We start from the raw sequence: 23,979 nt of genomic DNA on the forward strand, positions 1-23,979 counted from the left end.
CTTTTAGGATCCACCTGAGGGCGCTACGTGAAAACGTCTGCCGTTTTCGTATTCCAAATAAGTCACAAAAGAACTGACTCAACCACCGCTCTTCATTTTCTTCCCTTCACTGTTTCTTTGTGATGTAGTTTGACTTAATCATTTATATAATACCTAAATGAAACCATGCACGTTCTACGTAACCGGCTAGCCTAGCTCCCCCCCATAACCACAGCTAGCTCTCAAGCTAGCGGCTGTCATGCTGCGAAACGTCGGCACGTCAATTTGACAGCAAACAACAAAAGAAAAAAACCCATCCAGCGACATTCTTTTAAGCCGGAACTTACACTAAAATGAGGAGACTGAGCAAAAAAAAAGCTTTAACGCTGGTCAGAGAACTGGACGCCTTCCCCAAAGTCCCCGAGAGCTATGTGGAGTCGTCAGCCAGCGGGGGCACAGGTACGGCGGAGAGTGGACACACACGTCAACCCATATCTATCATGCCAAAAAATTTTTTTGCCGTCATTATTCTTCCTTCTAGTGTCTCTGATCGCGTTCACTGCCATGGCTGCGCTCGCCTTCTTGGAGTTTTTTGTCTACAGGGACACATGGATGAAATACGAGTACGAAGTAGACAAAGACTTTGGCAGGTACCAAACCCCAGCAAGTCGTGTATTTCTTGCAGTATTTAAAAATATATCCTTAAACTACTGCTTTTTATGTTGCAGCAAACTGAGGATAAATATTGACATCACGGTAGCCATGAGATGTCAGTGTAAGTATTCGCTGTCAGTCAATAAATGAACATTACAAAAAGAAAAGTGTCTGTGGGGTCCATGCTGGAGCCAAAATACTTTAAATGTATATCACTGACATCTTTAACATATCCCAAGCACTAAAATTCATTTGGCAGATGATACTTTGTATAGCAGTGATAATTATATTGAGCCCATAAACACTAAACAACATTGGTCTGGGTTTGTTTATAATTCCCAATAAACATTCTTGGAGTTCAAATTGTAGGTGAGAATGAAAAACTTTTGCTTACTCGTAACCCGAAGGAATATGTGATCCCAGGTGTCAATGTTTTTGTAGACTTTGAGAGAATCACTCTTGGAATCATTCATGTGTTTAAATGTGCAGACATTGGCGCAGATGTTCTGGATCTGGCTGAGACCATGGTTGCTTCTGATGGCCTGAAATACGAGCCGGTCAGTATTTTTGCTGGATGTCCACTGTGTGGGTCAAGTGGTACTATTGAATGAGCCTCATGAGAAGGTGGTCTGCTTGTGTTGAACTGTTTAACCGTTATTGTGTACTAGATGCATGGTGTTGCTTTATGATTCTCTCCATCTTAAGTGTTTTGTTGCCATCTGTATGTAATTATAAGCTTCTTTTTTTTTTTGCTCAATTAATTTAAATAACAATACATATTACCTGAGCTTTAAGGTGTTGGTAAACATTAAAGCTCAATTTTGTGCTTGAATTCACATATGATCCTTTTATAAATCAATAATGTTCTTTTCTATGTCACATCCCCGCCGCATCCCGCACAATTTTAGGTCAACTTTGAGCTGTCGCCCCAGCAAAAGATATGGCACATGTAAGTTGAGATGATCATTCAGTATCTTACAGATAACAAAATTTCACAGGCCACTGGATTTAGCAATACAGTGCTACCCTCCCATGGGTGCTTTGATTAGGATTTTTTTTTAATTTTATTTTTGTACTTATGAGCTGTCTTTTTTTTAAATTGTATTTTAATTAATTTCAATGTGGAAAAATGTATTTGGACTGCGAGAGCTTGGTCACGGAACGAATATAACCTGTAAGTCAAAATGGCATGAAACATTATTTCAATGACTTTTTAAAATGTCTTTTTACAGGACTTTACTTCACATCCAGGAGCGTCTGCGAGTGGAACACTCTCTGCAGGACTTGATCTTCAAGACTGCCATGAAAGGATCTCCCCCTGCTCAGTCCAGAAGGTGCAGGACCCACCCCTCCAAAAATGTTATGTTCAGAAAAATAGAAAAGAAACATTCATATATTTTTTAACTATCATGCAGAAGCAGCTACAACAATCCAAAAGAAATGCTCAAGTCACACAATTGTGTCACTAGTTGCCAGGCAGAGTTCAGAGAGGGTATGATTGTGTGTAAATGTTTTGTCCTACAGTGGGGACAGCAGGACGTCTCTGACTGCCTGTCGGATTCACGGACATCTGTACGTCAACAAGGTGGCCGGAAATTTCCACATAACTGTTGGAAAGTACGTATACGTACACACTACGGACACATGACACACATACTTTACATTCAGTGCATACAGACACTCACCCGCCACACACCCACACAATATATGAAATAATTATTATTATTTTTTTACGCAGGTCCATTCCTCATCCTCGAGGCCACGCCCACCTTGCAGCTCTCGTCAGCCATGACAGTGAGTTCGTTTCCTCCCTCCTCCATTTTTGTAGTCCATTAACTGCTGATGCGATTGTCATCATTGCCTGTGTCTGTTGCAGGCTTCAACTTTTCCCACCGCATCGACCATTTGTCTTTTGGAGAGGACATCCCGGGCGTCATCAGCACCCTGGACGGCACGGAGAAAGTCACCACCGACTGTAAAGGACTTTGTAAAAAAAAGACGACTGCTTTGATTGTCAGTTCTAACTTGGTGCATGTGTATGTTGTCGTTGTCGTCAGCCAATCACATGTTCCAGTACTTCATCACCATCGTTCCCACCAAACTCAACACGTACAAGGTTGCGGCCGACACGCATCAGTACTCAGTCACCGAGAGGGTACGCGAACTCCGCTTTGATGCTGGAAGGTGCCACACCTGAGCGTCTCATGACCCGTGTATTCATGTGCGAATGTGTGTGTGTTGCGTGCAGGAACGCACCATCAACCACGCAGCGGGCAGCCACGGAATCTCGGGGATCTTCATGAAGTACGACATCAGCTCTCTGATGGTTAGAGTGAGCGAGCAGCACATGCCGCTTTGGAAGTTTCTGGTGCGTCTGTGCGGCATCGTCGGAGGCATCTTCTCCACCACAGGTACGTTGCTCGCTCGCTGGCACGCAAGCGTTCCAGCTGGTTACTATCAGGACTTTTTTTTTTTTCATAATGTTTGGGAGCAAGAGGTGCCTCATATCGCGAAACGTGAGTGACTACTGCTTTGATAGTTCATGCACAAATGTTTTGTAATTATTTTCTATTGAATAGTCAGGTTAAAAAATTTATTATAATGTGTTATATGCGTTCTCACTAGTTTAAATACGGTATTCTGATTAATATCGTGTTTGTGGAATATAAGTTAAGCAGCAAAATCCACGCGTTTCAATCCATCTCAGATGGCAGCCATTTTGCAACTCGCTATTGACTGAAAATGACATCAAAGTTGCTGACTTTTCAGGTAACAATCAATCACAGCTCAGCATTGAACACACATGACTTGAAAAGTTTGTTAAAAGTATTTCAAACATTTTGTAAATGTTACAATAGTTCATTTGATATTTAAAATGTAATATAGTGGCATTTTTTTCAAAATCATTTTTGATGTAATGGTGTAAATAATTTGAAATAATCTTTTGGGTGACGACTGTGCAACTTGATGAAAACATGAAATGTCCTTTCCATGCAAATCTTTTTAAGACTGCCACTTGCTTTAAAACCGCCTTATTTAATAAATGAAGCCTTTGTATGTGCTGCGAGGCCCCCGCGAGCAAATGACATGATGCATCTCAAGGGTAACGGAAATGGTTAATTCCTCTTTCCTTCTGTGTGCTGCAGGCATGCTGCATAGCGTGATGGGCTCCTTCGTGGATGTGGTCTGCTGTCGCTTCCAAATGGGAATCTACAAACCTCTCAAGGTGCTTGTTTGTATCTCAATACAAAACTACACTTTTTATCTCCTTCATTTGATCTTAGTTTTTCAATGGTTTTCATCATTCTAGGAGGATCCTGTGAAAATGCAACAAGCACAGGAGCAAGCGCCGCCCCCAGCTGACACCAACTTGATTCAGCCAATCAGCTGACATATTTGATGCCAAATCATGTGTGGAAAGCCATTTGAGTATTTATCATTTCTATTCATAATTAAGCCCACTAACAGGCTAGCAAATGAACGCTCAAGTCACCTGCCATTGTCCTTTAAAAAAAAAAATTTAAAAAAAAAAATTAAAAAAAAAATTCTTTTTTTTTTTAAAAAAAAAGGTGAATTAAAAATGAATTAAAAAAAAAAAAAGGATTTTCTTTTTTTAATTCATGTACCAGGTAATACAATAAGATCACGTTAAAGACAAATGTAATGAGAGAAAAGAAATACCACACAAAAGGTGCCTATGTGTAAATGTTTATTAAATAAAATCTCTCCACTGGATTCTTCGCCATCTCTTCTTTATAGGATCACTTCAAAGCGTCTTTTCGACCATGTCAAGAGTTTATTCGACAGTATTTCAGAATATCTTTCGGTAAACAAGTTTTTTTTTGTGTTTTTTCTTAGCAAAATGTAATATATCCGTACGGTCGCATTTCATAAAAATAGTTGTTCACGTCTTTGAAACTACAGTATCAATGATACAGTAAACCATATTTGTAGGAATACAGCTGTACAAGGTGAATAAGTACTCGGTTAACACTACACAGGTATACTTGATGGGATCATGAACGAGCCATTGTTCTTCAGAGAGAGGTGGGTTTTTTTTTTTTTTCTTTCTTTTGGATGCGGAATACAAAATGACCCACAAGAGACAGGGCGGATGTGTGCGAGTGGAAACGGAGGACATATTCGGACCTTTTCACATCACACTCCTCAACTTTGCTTGAGATGAGACGAGGGGACGAGCAGGCCGGATCTCGAAAGTCTTGGACCATCGTCAGTTTGGAGTCAGTGCATGACATTCACTTGTTACACTACTTCAGCTGACATAGAGGATCGTCGCTGTTGGGCGGGAGCCACAAATAGACACTATTGGTCAGTTCCCACATTTTTTTTTTTTAACAAATTACAGTGGTGCCTTGAGATGAGAGCAGTTAGAAATATTTTTTTTTTTGCTTTGATATCAGCAAACATTTGAGACAGGAGTGCTGAATGGAATCTCAATTCACACCCAGCAGCACACATCCCTCCATTTATTATCCAAACCGTTTATCCTCACGAGGGTTGCGGGTGTGCTGGAACCTATCTCAGTTAATGAAAAATTACATAAAAAAAAAAAATAAATGTCACTCCCAGTTAGTTTACCGTCCATCTGTGCATTCATCAAAGACATGAATTTCAAATTGCCTTCCACTAGCTTAACACACAATGCAAAATGTCATTGACAGGCTAACAAATAGCATCTATGTTGCAGTGTTACAACGCTAAAAACAAAATATTTGAACACAAAAAGTCCAGCAACAGAGACAGAAAATATAACAATACTCACAGGCATATTTTCTTTATCCTTATTTAGAATCATATGTATGCTTATACAGGTCGCAGAGTCACTTCGTTGTTGTGAAACTTCTTGGGTTGGGACAACACGTTCTTTTGTATTGTGATGCCCCCTAGTGGCCAAGTGGTGCACATCAGAAGGAGTCATAATTATCTTTGAGGGGATATGAGTGTTTTGAGTTACGAGCTTGGTCACGCAACAAACAAAACTTGTATCTCAAGGCACCACTGTATTAATGAATCGAAAGTATTAATACCATGCTGTCTTTAACTTTACATGTTAATAACAAAAAATATATATGCTGCTTTATTTTAAAATGTTTCTGAAAAATTTCTTTTTTTTATAGAGTCCGCCAGATGGCCACGATACAGAACGTAGACTGGTCCCACTTGGCAAGGTTCACAAATAAATTTAGGGTTAGGATCCAGGCTTTCAATTTAGTGATCTGGTTTTAGAAATGACTCAATTGGAACTGGAATTGGAACCCCAAAGGAGTCCAACTTTGCGCCCTAATTTTTTACCCTTTGCTAAAATGATATTTGAAAGCCGTGAAAGCGGCAATTTCTCGCCACAAAAGCTCCACGTGTGAACAGACACCTTGTTGAGGGAGGGGACGAGACTGCAACTTGGTTTTGCTGCTTTTCAGCTTGGACAAAATGTTGCAGAAAACTAAAACACAAAACAGATGCCCACGGTTAATCCTTTGACTCGCTAACATCTCGGAGGTTCTTCTGTAAATTGGTTGTGGATAATACAGGGGGGTGCAAAAGTAGATGTATATTTATTTTTAAATTTCTTTCCTGGTTATCAATATTAGTACATCGATAGAGTTCTATCTTGAATGATCTTTGTATGTAGAGTGCCAAGTAATCAATATTGGTATTGGATATAATTGAGAGTAATAATTCATTTGTACATTATTACTCTTGCACACTTTCCAACACTGTGCGTAAATTTTGTAGTTGACTTTAAGGAGTAAAATCAGCACTTTTACCTCTCTTTTTTTTTTTCTTACTAAAACCTATTGACATACGTTTGCATCCCCAGCATCACGATTATGATGAGCAGCAATGCTACAGGCCCGTGTTCCAACGCAACCACCAGGCTGATATGTGTGTGTGTGCGCACGTTCGCCCATGTCGTGCGTCCCCAAATTGTCTGCGTGGGTTTTGACTAAGGCACTCCGCCCCCCTCCTCATCGTGGTCATCTTCCTCACATTGATGCCTCGCTCCCACAGTGATGTGGCACACGTAGAACAGTTCAAAGGCTTTTGCAAAAGAAGATGTAGGAAAAGTCCTTTGAGCTTTTAGTGTATATCCTTGATATCCGTCTTAAGGTCAGTGTACTAGTACACACATTTTGTCGAACACCTAAGGGACACTTAAACAACCGTCTTGCGAACGAATGTTTTTTTTTTTTTTCCACAACTTGAAACATGTTTTGCATGCTAGATTCAAATACTCAAACAATGTTACTAGTATGCAATTACACACTACTCTAACACTCTTCTGATATAAAGCAGTTAATATCTAGTGCTTCACTAGTAGCACACAGTCGTGATGGCTAAATGAAGCCTCAAATCAGTTTCATGAACCAATTGCAGTTATTTTGGATTCCAGTCGATGACATTCTCTGAAAGCACACTCACTCGCCATTTTTTAAACCCGTTATTTAAACCAACAGTGCCATCTACAGGACTCAAAAATACAACAACTGGTTCATGAAGCAAATTTGAAACTTCATTTTCCCGTCACGAGTGCACAGATGTCAACTGGGCACACTTGTCTCACTCGTAGCATGTAGTTATCCAACTAGCAAGCCAAAGTTGTCGTACTCGTGTCCAGAAACGTCATACACAGTGTAAAAAAAAAACAAAACAAAAAAAAAAAATACCTCCTGTTACGAGCATTGGACCTTAAGTTGATAATCACGACTATGTAAGAAGTGCTCTTCACGCCTTTAAAAGCCATTAAGCACACTTATTCATATCCTTAATAAGAAGGTTACTAGTGCATGACACTTGGCAACTACTTTTCCTAGTAGTGAAGCAGAGTAGTTGACCAATCAGATTGAATCGGTAGTAGTGGAATAAAAAACAATGCCAGTAAGATGGTTCTTGCTGTGCCCTGACTCGTCTTGCAGTGAGGACAAAGAGCATACTAGTGCATGGACCTTAGGATGAATATCAAGGATATAGTACAGTTAAAAAAAGAAAATAAAGAAATCGCCAAGCATGAGTTTGACAACACTGCACAATGGTTAACGTATACTTGCGTACATAACTCAGTGTAGTAGTGTGACTTCTTCTTACCAGGCCTGCTGTCATGAAAAAAAAAAAAAAAAAGAGAGAACAAAAAAGGTCCTCGTTCACGTTTTGGGAGTCCCGTGCACGGGTCGTCATTTTGTCGACGTGTCGTTGATATGTAGTCATAATCAAGGCCTGGGATACGACAACCGCATCCTAAATAATCACGTCCTGGAGTGTTTTTTTTTTTCATCCTCTTTTTACAACAACAAATGTACACATTTTTGACATCTTTACATTTACAGTATATATTTGTTAGGCATGTGAGGAGTAATACTGGACGGACTTCTAGACCAGCGATTCCCAACCAGTGCCAAATTTCACTTTATTGGTCTGAAAATGAAAGTGTTTGCCTGCATATTCCCAAATTCAACATTTTATTTTTATTTATTTGTTTGTTTGTAGCCAAACCTCCACCCCCCCCCCCCCATTGAAAACAAAAAATTGCTGTTTTTACGCTCAGGACAAAAGCAGGACTAATATAAAAGTAGTGATTTGGCACCACCGTGTGGCATCTTGGTGCCAAGCAATTATGTTGAAGTGAGAGCAAGAGCTCCCATTAGCCAGAGACAGCTTGTGACCTCGAAAGGCAATTTGATATCCTTTTGGGTCGTGTAAGTGGATTGCAGAATCAGCGCAAAAAAAAAAAAAAAATCTAGAAAACATTACTTTGCATCTCTGATTAAAAAAATGTATGTTTAAAAAAAAAATGTTGACCAGGAGGGCTCCAAACAATGAGCCGCGATATAGCGGGGGAACATTAATTGGCACCAAGAAATGATGTTAAAGTGATGCATCACTGAGAGGCAAGCTTTGTCCTGTATATTGGGGAGGAGCTAAGTTTAGCCTGGGTTGTTAGTGGAAATGACAGAGAGTCTTAATTTCGAAGGGTAAAAGAGTTTCAAAATGATATTCAAGTGTTTTGGGATCCCGGTGTGTCACATATTGACGGTTTTAACAATTGATATCGGCAACTGCAAAAATGTTATTGGGGGGTCAGTTACTATTTGTCTCATGCATTTTGTCAATAAAGGTTGGGAAACACTGCTCTAGACGGTTTTCTGTCTCCAATGAGAAAACAGTTGAGTCTTTTGGTGCACATCATCGGTCTCCTCACGCTATGTTACATGTGTGAGAGTTGATCAGGTTTTTAAGGTGGCGGGTGTAATAATCCTCTAGTAAAGCAACATCTGATTACGACTTGAGGAGCGGATGAAGGAGGATAAACGGCGGTGGGTCGGGGCGGACAAAAAAGCCGATCTGGTCTACCTGCTGACAGTGGACGTCCAGGACCTCAGGGTGCCGGTCAGTTTATCCGGCCCGGGGATGTTCCAGGGCCCCGGTGAGGTGACGGCGGCTCTCCTGGCGGGGGGCTCCTCGGCGCTTTTCGCGCGGCCCCCGGAACGCTCCTCCTCTCTGGGGTAAACCCCTCTGGACAGCAGCCTCTCCTGGAGGCTGGCGTGGGCGTCTCCGCCGGCCAGAGAGGCCCCGTTGGGAGTGACGCTCACGTAAGGGTCCCACGGCCACAGCGCGCCCGCCCTCTTTCTGTCACAGCAGGGGGAGCAAGCGTCCCTCGGCCTCCCCGGGACGGCTTTGGCGGGCAAAACCCGAGGCTGCCCGGGGCCCGGCCCGCACTCGGCCTCCCCTCCCTGCCCCCGGATCATGCACTTCTGCTGGGTGGACCTGCCACCTGCGGCCCCTCGAGCCGAGGAGCCGTGGTCCGTCACCTGTGGAGCTTTGTCCGCCGCCATGCACGCTGCGGCCTCTAGAGGGAGCTGATGAGGGGAATCCAGGGATGAGGCCGGATGGGATGGAGGCAACGGACTCTGGTGGGGTTCGAGGGTCACTTCCGGCAGGGTAGAGTGGATTGTAGAAAGGGAATCCCAGGGGCCGACACAGTCTGTTGAAGATGAGAAAGTATTAATGGGACGATCACAGAGGAGGAGACATGAAAATCACACATTTGAAATTTTTTAAGCAATCATTTTTTTTGCCGTTTTCCAACATACAGGCAAGTCTGAATTTAGAGTTGCACACCTTCAATTTATGACCACGTGACATGCTGGACAGCAACGAGGCTTACAGGAAGACATGCAGCAGAATTAAATAATTTACTGCCATAAATATATTTGTGTACTGCAAACCAAGCAAGTTCGTCAAACACGTTTTTCATCAACTAGGCGCCAATTTAAGACGGACTTTCCACCGTAATTGGAGAACTATGCAAGCGAGTCTTCCCATTTCTTGACAGCAACTGAGAGAGAACCGGCGCTACCGGGGATACTTTCTTTAAATGTTTCAGTTGGAGAGGTGAAACAATTTTGAAAACATGTTCTTTCACCAACAAGCGCACACACGCACGCACGTCATTGTCCATGCATTACCACATGATCATGCCAACACACACACACACACACACACACACACACACACACAGCATCATCACATGGATCAACATGGCGACAAGAAGAGAAGAAAAGAGAAGACATGCAGTTTTGCACAAACCGTGTCTTTAGAGTGGCCCATTAGGAAGAAATAAGGGGAGCTTAGTGTGTCACCTTTCATGCACATGGACAGGTTGGAAGGTACCATTCCTGAGGGAAGGCAAGTAAAAGCCTACAATCGTTTGACTTCAAGCGTAAACATGTTACAGAGAGAGACACAATTAATGACAAGCAGAAGACCACCGAGCCACATATGAAGAGAAACATCATGGTTAATATGCTTGTTAATGTGCTGTGGACTAAAAAGCGCCTTTGGATACACACTACTCCCAATTTCAGGAGGGTCAGCTTTCAGTGAATTTCATTTGAACCTTCTCCAAACTTTTGCACGAGCTGAATGGCAAAATTCACAACAGATGTTTCGATCCACAAACAGGTCTACTTCGATGGCTTTCTGTGACTCTTCCAGTCTCTATCTCAGTTGTAAGCAGGTGAAGAATTTAAATGGATGCTAACGCTTCTGTTAGCAAGTCTATGGCGTTTCACGTTTGTTAGCATTGAGCTATCAGGCTTTTGTTGGATAAAATATGGTTGTTAAAGCATACAATGTTGTGTTCCGTTTTCATTCGGTGTCAAATTGACGCACACACACACACATGGACACACTAAGATATTTAATTACAGCAAACTCAACATTAATTTCCGTTAGCTCGTGTATGGATTGTCTCACATCATACGTTAGCATTAAGCTAGCAGACGTTAGACAAAACGATATGGTTTGACTGAACATTTTGGTGTGAGGCTTCGAACAGGACTTTCTCAGAGGGAAAGTATCAACAGCTGGAAGAGTCACAGAAAGGCATGAAAGTCGTTTCAAACACTTAAATGTTGCCGTTGAGATCCTTGTTGGACGAACAGCAAGTACTGAAACGTGTCAAAAGTTTTTAAGGTCAAATTAAGTCCACCAGTAAAAGCCAGATTGGATTTTAGATTCTCGCTGAAATTGCCAAAAGACCCACTATCCGAAAACCTTTGGGAGAAGTGTAAAAGTAAGTAAGAGTCATGAGTAAGAGACAAGATGGGAAGATTTGAAAGAAGACCCACCGTATTCCGGCACCTGTCCCGTGCCTCTCTTAAGAAGAAGTCGGACCCTCCGGCCGCCCGCCTTGATGAGTTCGATGGCTCGGGCGTGAGTCATGTCCCGAGTGCTGTCCCCGTTAATCTCGATGATTTGATCCCCCACCTGAATATCACACACACGGCGATAACCTCGGTCATATTGTATACGTAAATTGAAAGGTGTCACTTTAATTCCAGCAACTTTATTGAAACATTAAATGATAGACAAGCATTGGCCACTGTTGATATAAATGATTAAAAAAAAAAATACATAAAGACTAAACATCAATTGCAATACAGAATTGCATACCCAACATACACGCAATGCAGACACTTCATTAGGAACACCTGCTCTTCATAATTAATCATAGAGCGAATCATGAAAAGGTGAAAAATGCGATAGCTCACGGATGGGCAATTTATGTGCTGAGGGGGCCCAGACTTTTGCATTCGTGCTACTCGGGTGGGGGGGGGGGGCACATAGCTCCTTGTACTGTGTGCTCTTATTATATTTAATTTTTCATCGTAAATTTCTCAATGCTTGTAAGAAAAAAAAATCCACTATCCTAACTCAACAATAAAAGGTTTGTTGCAAATAAAAAAAAAATCTCATAAACAATGCATTTTAGTGGGTGTGTATTATATGAGGATTTTCAGGGATAAATCCGATCCTGAATAGTGAAAATCTGCAAATCCTTAATACACCCTTATAAATGTCATGGAAAATAAAACTGAAAAAAAAAATGATATGATTGGGTTGGAAAAAAATGAGGGATTGAGCATAAAAAATAAAAAAAAAATCCCAAAATTGTGAATTGCGAATATGTAGGGGTCCACAATTTGTTTATTACATATTTATTATGTCATATTTGTCATGTTATGCTAACTGAGAAACATAAAATCTATTTCAGGGACACCACTTTGCATCTGCATGCTCACCCTCATCCTCCCGTTCCGAATGGCGGGACCGTCCTCTGCGAGGCGCAACACAAACAGGTCCATCTTGTACTCTCGGCCTCCACGGATGCTGAAACCGAAACCTTTGGAGCTTTTCTCCAGCTCCACTGTGAAGTAATCAAAATCCTGCAGAGGGGGAATCTAAAAAAAAACAACAAAAAAACAGTAAAAGCGAAGCAGGTGCAACATGTTGTGTTTGAAAGTAATTGGCTCATTCTGAACACAGCAACTTCCCCAGTTCCAAGAGGGTGTGCACACTTGTGCAACCACATTATTTGACTCTCCCGTTATAAAAGCTTTTTTTTCCCGATTAACTTGTAGAAGTTCTATGTCACATGAATGCTAGAAAAAGTTTTCAAAAGATTTATCTTGGTCTCATTTTTGTTTCTATCCACGGTCGTGATGATGATACCTGTGCTCGAAACTCTGCAGCGATCCCCAGCGGGAACTGAGCAGCCGCCGTGTGCTGTCTGAAGTCCAACAGGCCGGGCGGGTGTCGGTAGTCCAGCGTCGGCGGCTGCCGGTAATCAGTCACCGGCGGGTGCCGGTAGTCTACGGGTGGTTGCCTGTAATCAGTGAACGGAGGATGGCGGAAGTCAGGTTTCACATCCTGTCTGGCTTTAACCTCTGACCTGTGAGGAGGGAAAAAGTAACACAATCTGAGAGACTTTTGTTTGGAGGACAGTGTGTACGTGGTGACACGGGATGGAGTGAGTCAAAAAATTTCAGACAAAATGGGAGAATTGACATAAATACAGTTGCTCTGGGGGAAAAAAAAAATCAGTGCAAAATGATCAGTTTTGTTGATTTTTGTATTTATAGGAATATTTTTGAGAAAAATGATCATTGTTTTATTCCCAGAATGGGATTTATAGATAGCACACGCTTTGGCATATCATGAAGATGACAATTTACCAATTATTTCCTTCCATGCATTGCCTTTAATGGGAAAGTTGCCCCTGCCAACATGGCTGCCAAATGGGCACGGCACTTGCCACTGGCGAATATCTATGATTATTACGCATGACACGACTCGAAAAAATGGCATCCATCAGCATATATTTGAAATGTCTTATCAAAAAAATGAGGAGGAACTGTGTTTGGCGCTCCTTGGTCACGTGCAGGCTGCGTCCCCATTGTGGCTTGTGTGTGGGTGCGTGCGCGTGCGTGTGTGTGTGAGAAGCACGGGTCACTAAAAAAAGCTTTTGAAACTTTCATCAAGCTCTCAGTTGTAAAATGGGTAGAAAGCCACAGCTGGGTCGGAGTGCTACTCCAGAGTGTGTACGCACATAGCGCGCACACACACACACACACACACACACCCACTCACACACAACTCACTGATTGCTTGGATTCGTGCATTATACAAACGATACCTCGAGGTGAATTATTCAGTGGCACCGACAAGATGAGCCGAGAAGTGGAACTCGGCAACGTTAAAAGAGAGAGTTGAGAACTTACTGCAAGACCATACTGGTACACTCAAGACCTCGACAGTGGAGATTTTATCGGTAAAGGTTTTTATTGGTGTAGCAGTTGTTCAAAAGCTGGCTTAAGGTTCATGTACTCGTGTCCACATCAGAGCTGGGCACTTGACCCTTTTTTGCCGGTCAGTCCCCCGCCCTCCGGCTGCTATCTCTGTACCCAAAAGTCCTCGACCCTCCGGCCTTATTCATAAAAATCTCTGTTTGTGATATTGCCCCCCCCCCCACCACACCCAGTCAATCTATCCAACATCCATCCATCCAACTTTCTGCTTGTCTGACCCCATCATACCTTCCGTCGTGTAGGTAGAGCTGTGGCGGCGGTCCAGAAGGATGGCTGACGGGACTCTGCTGCGTTCCGGCCGGCGCCGGGTGCGATGCTGATGATGCCGGAGGACAAATGAGAATTTGGCCAGTCTGAGCTGGTGTCTGAGGAGGCTGGATGGACGCTTGGCCCGTCTGAAGGGCCATTTGACCCGGCGGAGGAGCCGCCTGAGCAGGCAGCTGGACGCCGCCTTGACTCGTCAGGGCTGCGGGGTTGGGCTGGTTGCCATGTTTCTGGGTCATGGGGCTCTGCTTCTCTGAGCCGGGACCAGACTGGGAGCCTGCGGGGGAGGCAGAAAATCACATGAGGTGAAGGGCCGTTCTGCGAATCGAGTGGACTATGTTGTCCACTTATCACCCAAATAAAAAACTGTTTTGGAGCGCCACACACGACGCCGCGCACTTGCCTTCTTCTGGTATGATGTGCAGCGTGACCGTGAGGCCGGCGTCTTTGATGAGCTTGACAATGTCGGCATGCGGCATGCTGATGATGGACTGGCCGTTCACCGCCAAGATCCGGTCGCCCACTTTTAGTTTGCCGCATCGGTCCGCGGGGCTGCCCTCGATTATACGTCCAATTTTATGGGGCACGGCTGGAAGAACGAGAAGCAAACAAGTACGGTATGTTAAAAAGAAAACAACGGGAGGTAAGATAAGATTTGTAAGTCACTATTGCTCAATTATATAATAACATCAATATATAGTAGATAATATATATATAAAAAAAACAATAATAAATAAAATTTTAACGTGGTCGGTGGCCGACAATTTTCATGAATAAGGCTGGAAGGTCGTGTTTGGAACGATACAGAGATTGTCGCCAGAGGGTGGGGGAGTGACCGGCAAAAAAGGGTCAAGTGCACAGCTCTGGTAATAACATAAATATGACTAAAATGTTACCGCTATGTTTCATGTGAAACAGACAGGTTTTATTTGGTTTGAAATATTACGAATGCCAGTTCGTGCCGACACCACTCTCGGTCAGCCTTTAGATCGGTTGTTACGTAAATCAACTTACTGATGACGGCGGCGTTCTCCGGCCTGTTGAGGGAGCTGATGATGACGAAACCGAAGCCTTCGTTCTCCTTGCGGTGAATGAGCACGTCGCTGGTGTGCAGGGCCGAGCCCTCCGCCGCCACGGCAACTGCGGCGGGGCCTGGAGGCGCGCCGTCATTGCGGGGAGAGCTGTGCTGAGTGGACACCAGGCTGGGGCTGCGGCCGTTTACGGGGCACGCTTCCCCTGGAGGGAACAAACCGAGTAAGCTGTGTGCGCGGCTTTACGGATTCAGAGAAAAGCTTTTTTTCCAAGGACCCAATGCCCATTTAAACACAATCCGTTATTAAAAATCCCCTAAAAGTTTGTCCCCCTCCTCACCGGGCATGTGCAGCCTCCTCCTGACAGTCAAGCTGACTTGACCGTTGCGAGCGGCGGCGTGCATCAAGTCGATGACGTACTTGTGCGGCTTCCCGGCGACCACGTTTTTATCCACCGAGATGAGCTCGTCCCCCGGCCGGAGTCGGCCGTCGCGCTCGGCGGGCGTGTTCTCGATAATGGCGCCGATCACAATCTGTTCGGAGACAAAGTGGACATTAGTAACGAAAGACACGGCAAGATTGCTCGTTAGTAAGGCGTTATTCAGTATGGGAGGCAATTAGTGAATGTCAGCGGTGGGAAGTAAAAATATTTTAAGTCAATTTTTCAGGTATCTGCACTTCAGCCAAGCCACTACTCCAAAAAGTTTGGGATATTGGGCTTCCCTTTCTTTCTGTGCCACTTTCCACTCATTCTGCATCGCTCATGCAAACGGCCTTATAAACTTTGTTGTTTTCTATTCCTTTCAGACCGTCATCAGCAGATTACAACCAACATGCAGAGATACTGTAGGCGTGACAGAAAGGCGGAGAAGCGAATGCCCTTGGAAACTTTGATGGGTTGAACACTTGTTATCGTGTTATTACTTTTTTTTGTGTGCGCGTGTATGTGAGTGTAACCATAATCACCGGCCACTTTATTAGGCACACCATAATTAAGAATTCTGCCTTTACATAGACAGCAATGCTCCATTTTGATTGACACTGTTAGAGAGGGATATTCAGGGCTTGCTACAATTTTGTCAGAAACATTTCCCTGAAATATTCAAGTCACTATAACGTGAACATTGATTTGAGTAAATTCAACACACCACAAAGACAAATTTCACTGATGAACAAAATCACCAAGTACATAAAAGAAGGCCTCAAAATTCTCTCTTGACCTGCACCTCACATGAATTGATTATTTTTCCCTAGTGAGTGTCCTCATTAACCGCAGGATATTCTCGATTTATATGATCGACAATTAATTATTAATTGGGGAGGTGGATAACTTGGAACCTATCCCAGCTAAATTGGGTAAAAGGCGGAGTGCACCCTGGATTGGTCGCCAGCTGGGCATCCTTATTTGTGGAAAGGTCGACTTGAAAGTGCTTAACTCATTCACGACCAGCCCAATAAAGAAAATGGATTTTGACGTATTTATCCGTCAATGGTATTGAATGAGTTAAATGGCCAGTGAGTGCTCATGAAGCGTGACGTTAGGTCGGCGTCAAGACGGCGTGTGAAGGTTAATAAGTAAGCGTGAGGTCCAGCCCGTCCCATACGAGCCTTGTCACGGGCGTCCGGACTCACAGCCTGCACGGCCTCGTCTCCCCCCAGGATGCGGAAGCCGAAGCCGGTCTTCTCCCTCAGCAGGTGCACCTCCACCTCTTCGAATTCCGGACCTGATGCATACATGTCAGCGTTATAGCTTACAGCTCTTTCTTTTGCCAGCTTTGGCATTCAAGAATTGGAAGACATTTTTTTTTTTCCAGGAAATCCATGCATGAAATATAGAAACATGCAATTGTAATGTAAGTTATGGTTGGCTTGACACAAAATCTAACATTAGGTGTTGTAAAAGTCATTCCTAAATATTATTTTAAACACCCAATAGCTCTTATTAAAAAAAATAATTAATCATACTAAAACTAATAGAAAATAAACTAAAATAAACCATTCTAGAAAAAAATAAAACAGACGGCTCTAAAAACTAAGTCAAACTAACTACATTTAAAAAACAAGGTTGAATTTTTTTTTAACTAACCACAATTAAAAATCAGAAACTGTTATAACCCTGTCATATACCAAAATAGTCATAAATATGGTCTGAAGTTGTCGCTCAAGATTCATGCAAAGCTGTTACTAAGTCATTTAAGAGGGAGAGGAAAAAAATGAGCTCCATGTCACACAGAAAATATACAGGACGATATGACGAGTAAAATATCTCTTAAAAAGTGTGGATTGTCATACACATTAAATTAAAATATATGATTACGCGATATTGCAAAAAATTATATAATTTATTTATTTATTTATTTTTTTAAGAACACCATCACCCATGACACACTGACGCAAACAAACTCACGTCGGCTCTCGTAGATAGCCCTAGACTTCTCGTAAAGGTCGTAGGGATCCGGCTTGTTCAGGTCGAAGCCTTCGGTAGAATCCGGCACGGATGTGCGGTGTTGAGGCTGGTTGGGGAAGGGCGTGCCCGGAGGCAGGACGGGACCTGACAGGTTTGCCTGAGGGCTTCCGTGCGGGTCCCATTGGTCGTGTAACTGCAAAAAACAAAACAAAAAAACAGCCATTCATTATGTGCATTATCTGAACTGCTTCGACCTTGTGAGGGTCGCGGGCGTGCTGGAGTCGATCCTAACTGTTTCTGGACTGTGGGTGGGGTACACCCTGAATGGTTGCTCGACAATCGCAATCAAAGAAAATTGAATTTGACATAGAAAAATATGGATCATTTCATTATTTGGTAGTTCTTCCCACCCAGCACTTAAATTATCGATAATAATTAGTGAACTGATTTACCCGAATTCCTAAAAGTTGGTTTATTATTTTATTCGAATTAATTCCTCTCATTAGAACTGGATGTTTGAGTTATTGGAAATAATTAAAAAATACAAATTTAATGATTTTATTTGTGAAACAATTGGAAAATTCATTGCAAATGGCAGAAGTTGCAATTCATTCTGATTAAAAGACAGGATCTGTCAACATTTCACAAGGGCACCTAATAAGTGTCTGTGGAGTCGATTATATTTTATTATTTTGTTATGAGCTAAATTTTTGGATAGAGGTCAATTAAAAGAAAGAAACAAAAAATATATAAAATATATATTTTGAACACATAAGCATATAAAATTCCCTGGAGCAATTAAAGATGATCTTCATATAAATATTTTTTCAATGTGCTGATTATCATCTTTATGATCAAGCAATTGAAACCAATCATGTTGCATTACAACCCTGATGATTATTTTCACGATTTATTGATTCATAACGCTTGTTTGGCACAGTGGTTGCTTAATAGCTGAGAAGAGCGATTTGGCAATCAGCTCGCGAGAAAACATCTTCAACTTTGTCTACCACCTGCGCATTCCAATAAAAGAATTTATTTCTGACATTATAATTTAAAAAAATAAAACAAAACACAGAATTACTGTATAAAATCATGCCCTTAAGAACATATTAATGCTCAATTTTATGTGTCAAGATCTGACAGTATTTTTATTTTTTTTCATGGCTGAAAAAAAAAGTGTACTTTAATGAAGTCTGACTATTTAATTTTTATTGGCACAAATCTGAAGCAGCTATGTAACACGGATGGATTATGCAAAAAAAATAATAATAAAATAAAATAAAAAAATATATATATATATAATTTTTCATAATATATATATTTATATAAATATATATATAATTTTTCATAATATATATATATATATATATATATATATATATTTTTTTTTATATTGCCCATGGCTTCTAATGTGCGCGGAGCAAAGTGTCAAAGTTTCTCAATCATTTGGGCTCCACAGAAAGAAAAAAAAATGCCCAACAACAGTTTTTCATTCATCAATGTGACACGCGAACGGGTGCGCAGCTGCCTACAGTAATAAAGTTCCAGGTGAGTTTATGAAGTTTCCCACAAAAAGTGACAAAGCGATACAATCTTGAAGTCAACACGAGGACAAACAAGGACTTCACGAATGATAAATGGTCTGCCTGCAAATGGCGAGTCAAATAAGTTCAAGTCAAGTCCAAAGCCAAGAATGTGAAGAAAGTGCAAAAAACGTCAAAGCCAGACAGCTCGTCTCGATGACGGACGATTGCCACTCAAGGAATCATGTCACTCTTAAAGTGCGCGTTATGCATTTAGCTTCACTCACTCAATTATGCCGCGAAGACAAACAGCCGCTTGGCCCGCGAGCAGATACGATAATGAATCGAATCAATATCCACAGAGAAGACATTCATCACGGCTAAATATTCCGCGTTGGTGCTCTGAATGGCTTGTGATTGCAGAGGCTGCTGCAGGATGAAATCTGAAGAGTGGCGTGCAAATTGAAGACGCCTCCTCCTTTCATAATAAAGCGAGACCTCAAACAACTCTGACGCAGCGCAGATTTTTGGAGCGCTAACTTGTTTCATGACTGCAAGATGCCACATGCAAACATCACGTAAACATGCGTCGTACCTGTTTGGAGGCCTTCCATGGAGAGATGTGGCCTACGGAAGAAAGACAGACAATGTTAGAAGGTGCCTACAATAAAAGGCGTTTTTATGAAGTTGATGATGTGAATATTTGAGAGAAATAGGCCTTATGTGTTTGGAGAAAGGCTGAGATCTTGTGAGTTTAGCTTCCATTTTTTAAAATACACAAATAGTTTTGATCAGCATATTTAGAAAAGTCAAATCACGGAATAGTGAGAAGAAAGGTGGAGTTTCACAAGCAAAAAGTCAAATCAATAAAAAAAGAAATAACTTTCCCCCCAAAAAGAGATTAAAGTTATAATATTGTGTAAAAAAGATTTAGATTGTAAAGTTACACGATGAAGGACAAAAAATGGTTGAATAAGAACCCCCGAGTGTGAAATTGTCTTCAATGTGGAATTTTTGCTCGGCGGAAATTCTGGAAATATTGGAACTTAATCCCAAATTCAAATGAATGAGCAGAACATTTTTTTTTTAATTAGCCATTGGGAACGAATGGCGATTTCTGGGGTGAAAACCTCAGAATGCTAGGAATGAGAAAAATAATAGCCTGGAATATGTTCCAAGTTGGTATGAATCACGAGAGAAACGTTCAAGTAGTTGAAGGGCGAAAAATGTTGCAATAAGAAAACGTGTACATACGTCTTGTCTTAATATGTAGAGCAAAGCTGGATTTTCCATTTCTCTGTTTTGACTGTTTGTGAGAGGCTCCCTAATGCGCGCCGCTGTTGCATTTGTTCTCAACATAATTACATCATTAGCTGCGGGCGAAGGCACAGAACCCCCACCTCTCAACTGCACACACACACACACACACATATACAGTATTTCGTGTGTGTGTGTGTAGGAAGTGGGGAGCACTCCAGTTCTCATCGGCACAGCTCCCCTGCGACAGCGCGCAATCAAAGGAGGCGAGCAGTACTGCCTGTAATGCTGAGACCCAAATACATACATTGTACACACACGGGAGATGTACTACATGCAACGCCTCTCTAGTATCAACATGTTTGCGATACGTGAATGAAATGACGTGTTCCTCATAGAAAGGCCAACAAGAATTTTGGAGCAATTTGGACGAAAAAGTCATGTTAATGCGAGCATGAAGGATCCTTGCAGAAAATGTATCAATGCAATTAAAAAATAAATTAATTAATTCATTTAAATAAAATTAATTTAAATAAAATGAATTTAAATAAAAAAAATAAAAAATAAAAAATATATATAAATATATATATATAAATAAATATATACATATATATATATATATATATATATATATAAATAAATATATAAATATATATATATTTTTTTATATATATTTTTTTAACTATCATTTCCTCTTTGCTCAAAGTTCCGTCTTGACACGACATACGCTCTCTTGATCCTCAGCTCACAGGGCAAAGTTTGGTCGCACTAAGGGAGTGCTGACAGCTGATTCCTAACCACCAGAAATTGTGTGTCCGAGCCCATTTTCAGACAAAAGAAGAAATACACTGAGGTTCAGAAATTCAAACAAACATGGTAATAATAATGAATAAATAAAAAGGACGCAAAAATCACAGTTCTGGCAACCTCGAGAAATCCACTTCCAGAACAATTTGTCTAAATTTCCATTTTTTTTTAACAATATGTCAATGACATGACTGGATTAAGGGAGGTTCATTTCTCAAACCAGCCCACTTTAATTCATGTTTTAATAATTTTTTGTAATTTTACACTTATTAGTAAAATATCTTACAATTCTGTCGTTGTTCTGTGAAAAACGTACATATTTTTAGCATTTTTATTTTTTGACATATGACAAACGGACATTTTTTATTTTTTTTTTACAAAACAGCGATGATTGCTACTACATCAATTTCATTTATATTGTATTAAACTCTTAACATTTGACCCTGCTTGTGTTAAAAATATTTTGGGCAACGTTCTGTATATGTGTCACTGTGGATGACACAAAAATGACATCTGGGCCATGTGCACTGAATATCCAAGGCGGACCTCACAACTGATCATTTGTGAGGTTAGAGGACTAAGAAGCACCTCCTCCAAAGAATACGCGATCAAGAAAAAGCCTCAAAGGATTTCTAATAGCAAATTCATAGTAAAATGTCCTTAATGTGACAAGGAAGGAAATTAGCCGTCTCCACACGGCAATTGTCCACTCATATTTAAATGGGCCGTCATCGTCATCCTCACACGTGGCATTTAAATGCTAATCAAATTCATCAGCATATGCGCCGGATATGTGGCGCTCTCACGGTTAGAATTCTAAACGAGCTTCTTTTGACGCGTCAAACCCAGCCCGCTGACTTCTGGACGGCGCTCGCTTCCCCGCCGACCGCTTTTGGCCCGTGCGGCTTGGTTTCCGCCCGCCGAGATCCTCGCCCTCGTTTGGCGCCCGGGAGAGTCTGTCTCTCGCTTGCGGTTGGATCGGCTTCAAGCCGGAATGTCAAGGGACGGAGCTCAGCGGAGATCTGGAAGAGAGCCCGCCGCGGGGAAGGCCAAAAAGCATTCCCGACAAATGCACGCAGTGCAGGTCTGACACCTTGTCTGTGTTCCGTTAATGGCCGCGGCTCGCACTTGAAAATATTCTGCAATGGGGACGTCAAACTCATTTTGGTCGCGGGCCACATCGTGGTTTCGGTTTCCTTGAGAGGGCCATTATAGCCGAGCCGCATATTTTATGTTGCGTTTCCTCCGCTAAATCAACTGGCAAGACATTTTCAAACAGGTGCTTCACTTTTATTTGCACATTGGAACCGTTAGACATCATGCGCAGTCGGCAAACACTTTAGAAACAATCAACAAAATACAGTTCCAAAATCGACTGTCTTCTGTCAAACGCACAAAGACGTCATTTGTGTTGTTTGTCTGAGTTTGGTTTCTTCTAGAGACACGAATAATCGAATGATGAATAAATACAATTGCATAAGAATGCAGGATGTTCACATTTGAGCTTGATTGTGTGTGACATAATTTGAAAGTTTGCCACATTTTTTTTTGTTTTCATTTTCAAATTCAGTTAGGTTTCGTTAATTCTTGAGCAGGTTTGCTCATTTTTAGTATTTTTTTTATTTTTGAGGGAAACACAATTTTTCTTGCATTTAGAACTTTTCATATCACTTTATTTCCTCCTATGATATGAAAAAAAAAAGGTAATGACAAGTAAATCTCAACAAAATTGTTTTCCTCTTTGTAAAATGATTTGATCCAAAACTTTTTCTTTATGTGACATGCTTTGACTTAAAAAATGATTTCGATTTTTCAATATTTCTTTCATTTTATTTTGCCTCGTCACAATTCCATCGCACGTGGATGTAACGGAGAGCAGCCTGTCACTTTTCAAAATAAGATATTTATTAGCCTCTGATAATAAATAGACAAGAAGTACTGCAATTTTTTTTCTTTCATCTGGACGGCCCAGTCCAACGTGGCGTGGTGGTTGGTGGGTGACCTCCGCCTTTTGTGCACTCAAACTATAAACTCAAAATCAACATACACGCTGAACATTTTCAAGATTAAACTTGTGTGGTTTCACCGCGCCAATCCTAACTATGATGAGGCAAGCCACGAAAATGAGTTTGACATCCCCACTTTCAAAGAGCGCGTCCTCCGTTTCATCCCGAATAGAGGGGAGAGACACACGTAGCGTACAATCCTGTCACAACACTTCCTGGTGTGTCAGGCTGATAGTCCCTGTGGGCTTGTTCTCCTCCCTTGTTTGAGAGCTGCAAAACATTGGTAAGGCCAGAGGAGGAAATGGCCTCCTTCGGGGGCACGGGCATGTTTGAGTGCATTCCAATACAGCTCTGAGCTCGAATGTCATTCAACAGAGCACGGACCTCGGTCAAAAGGCAAACAATCCGACATGGGGATCACAATCGATCACGATAATTCAATGCATATATTTTGGTTTAAATTCAAGTTTTTGGTTTTTTTTACGCTTACACATCACCATACATTTGAGCGACGAAAATATGCCCACCAGTTCGCCGCGGGGGCTTTTCCAATAATGTCATTGCATAGACTCATTTTTTTTTTTCCTTTTACCTCCCTCTTGTGCCGTTCTCCCTGTGATATGTGCACACTCAAGGCTGCCAACAAGGCACTCTAAAGCAGCCAAGCTCACTGTTTTTAGGCTTAGGAATAGCTAATTAGCGAATTTCACATCTCAATGGTGCCAGAGAACTGATGTTGAGAACAAAGGTGCAGCCGTTTCATAAAAAGGGGGGCTTCACGACATCACTGGTGCATCACTGATCCTGGTTTTAGCCACGCCCACCTCCCCAAAAATCAGGAAAACTGAAATCGAGAACTATAATTTAATGCTGCAGTTCTAC

The 23,979-nt window shown here is 41.7% G+C and overlaps 2 protein-coding genes across 7 annotated transcripts in view; one reads left to right on the forward strand and one right to left on the reverse strand.

Moving 5' to 3' along the window:
- The first annotated feature begins 47 nt into the window (after positions 1-47).
- Positions 48-4,160, forward strand: ergic2 (ERGIC and golgi 2). Its single transcript, XM_088298677.1, has 13 exons — positions 48-438; positions 521-629; positions 708-754; positions 1,123-1,190; positions 1,542-1,582; positions 1,866-1,967; positions 2,158-2,250; positions 2,372-2,427; positions 2,510-2,608; positions 2,691-2,788; positions 2,882-3,044; positions 3,780-3,859; positions 3,944-4,160. The coding sequence occupies exons 1-13, from the start codon at positions 333-335 to the stop codon at positions 4,022-4,024; spliced, it is 1,143 nt and encodes a 380-aa protein (XP_088154803.1). The 5' UTR covers positions 48-332; the 3' UTR covers positions 4,025-4,160.
- Positions 4,161-4,325: 165 nt separating this feature from the next.
- The window catches only part of magi2b (membrane associated guanylate kinase, WW and PDZ domain containing 2b), a 101,719-nt gene continuing 82,065 nt past the window's right edge, over positions 4,326-23,979 (reverse strand). For 2 of the 6 annotated variants that reach the window (XM_088297971.1, XM_088297975.1), the window contains exons 12-22: positions 19,623-19,654; positions 17,502-17,694; positions 16,703-16,818; positions 15,435-15,627; positions 15,078-15,299; positions 14,467-14,652; positions 14,028-14,340; positions 12,664-12,883; positions 12,234-12,392; positions 11,280-11,418; positions 4,326-9,631 (exon numbers count right to left, since the gene is read on the reverse strand). In XM_088297971.1, the coding sequence (XP_088154097.1) occupies positions 8,997-9,631; positions 11,280-11,418; positions 12,234-12,392; positions 12,664-12,883; positions 14,028-14,340; positions 14,467-14,652; positions 15,078-15,299; positions 15,435-15,627; positions 16,703-16,818; positions 17,502-17,694; positions 19,623-19,654 (2,408 nt within the window). In that variant the 3' untranslated portion in view covers positions 4,326-8,996. Of the gene's footprint in view, positions 9,632-10,236; positions 10,326-11,279; positions 11,419-12,233; positions 12,393-12,663; positions 12,884-14,027; positions 14,341-14,466; positions 14,653-15,077; positions 15,300-15,434; positions 15,628-16,702; positions 16,819-17,501; positions 17,695-19,622; positions 19,655-23,979 lie in introns of all 6 variants that reach the window. The other 4 variants (XM_088297977.1, XM_088297976.1, XM_088297973.1 and 1 more) reach the window with 4 other exon arrangements.

This window comes from Idiotropiscis lumnitzeri, chromosome 6 (genome assembly GCF_059441095.1).
Source record: "Idiotropiscis lumnitzeri isolate Australia: NSW breed Sydney's pygmy pipehorse chromosome 6, RoL_Ilum_1.0, whole genome shotgun sequence".
NCBI lineage: Eukaryota > Metazoa > Chordata > Actinopteri > Syngnathiformes > Syngnathidae > Idiotropiscis > Idiotropiscis lumnitzeri.

Coding starts and splice junctions, on each gene's coding strand:
- ergic2 (XM_088298677.1), top strand. CDS start 333: ATGAGGAGACTGAGCAAAAAAAAAGCTTTAACGCTGGTCAGAGAACTG. Junction 755..1,122: donor GGTAGCCATGAGATGTCAGT/GTAAGTATTCGC, acceptor TTAAATGTGCAG/ACATTGGCGCAGATGTTCTG. Junction 2,609..2,690: donor GGAGAAAGTCACCACCGACT/GTAAAGGACTTT, acceptor CGTTGTCGTCAG/CCAATCACATGTTCCAGTAC.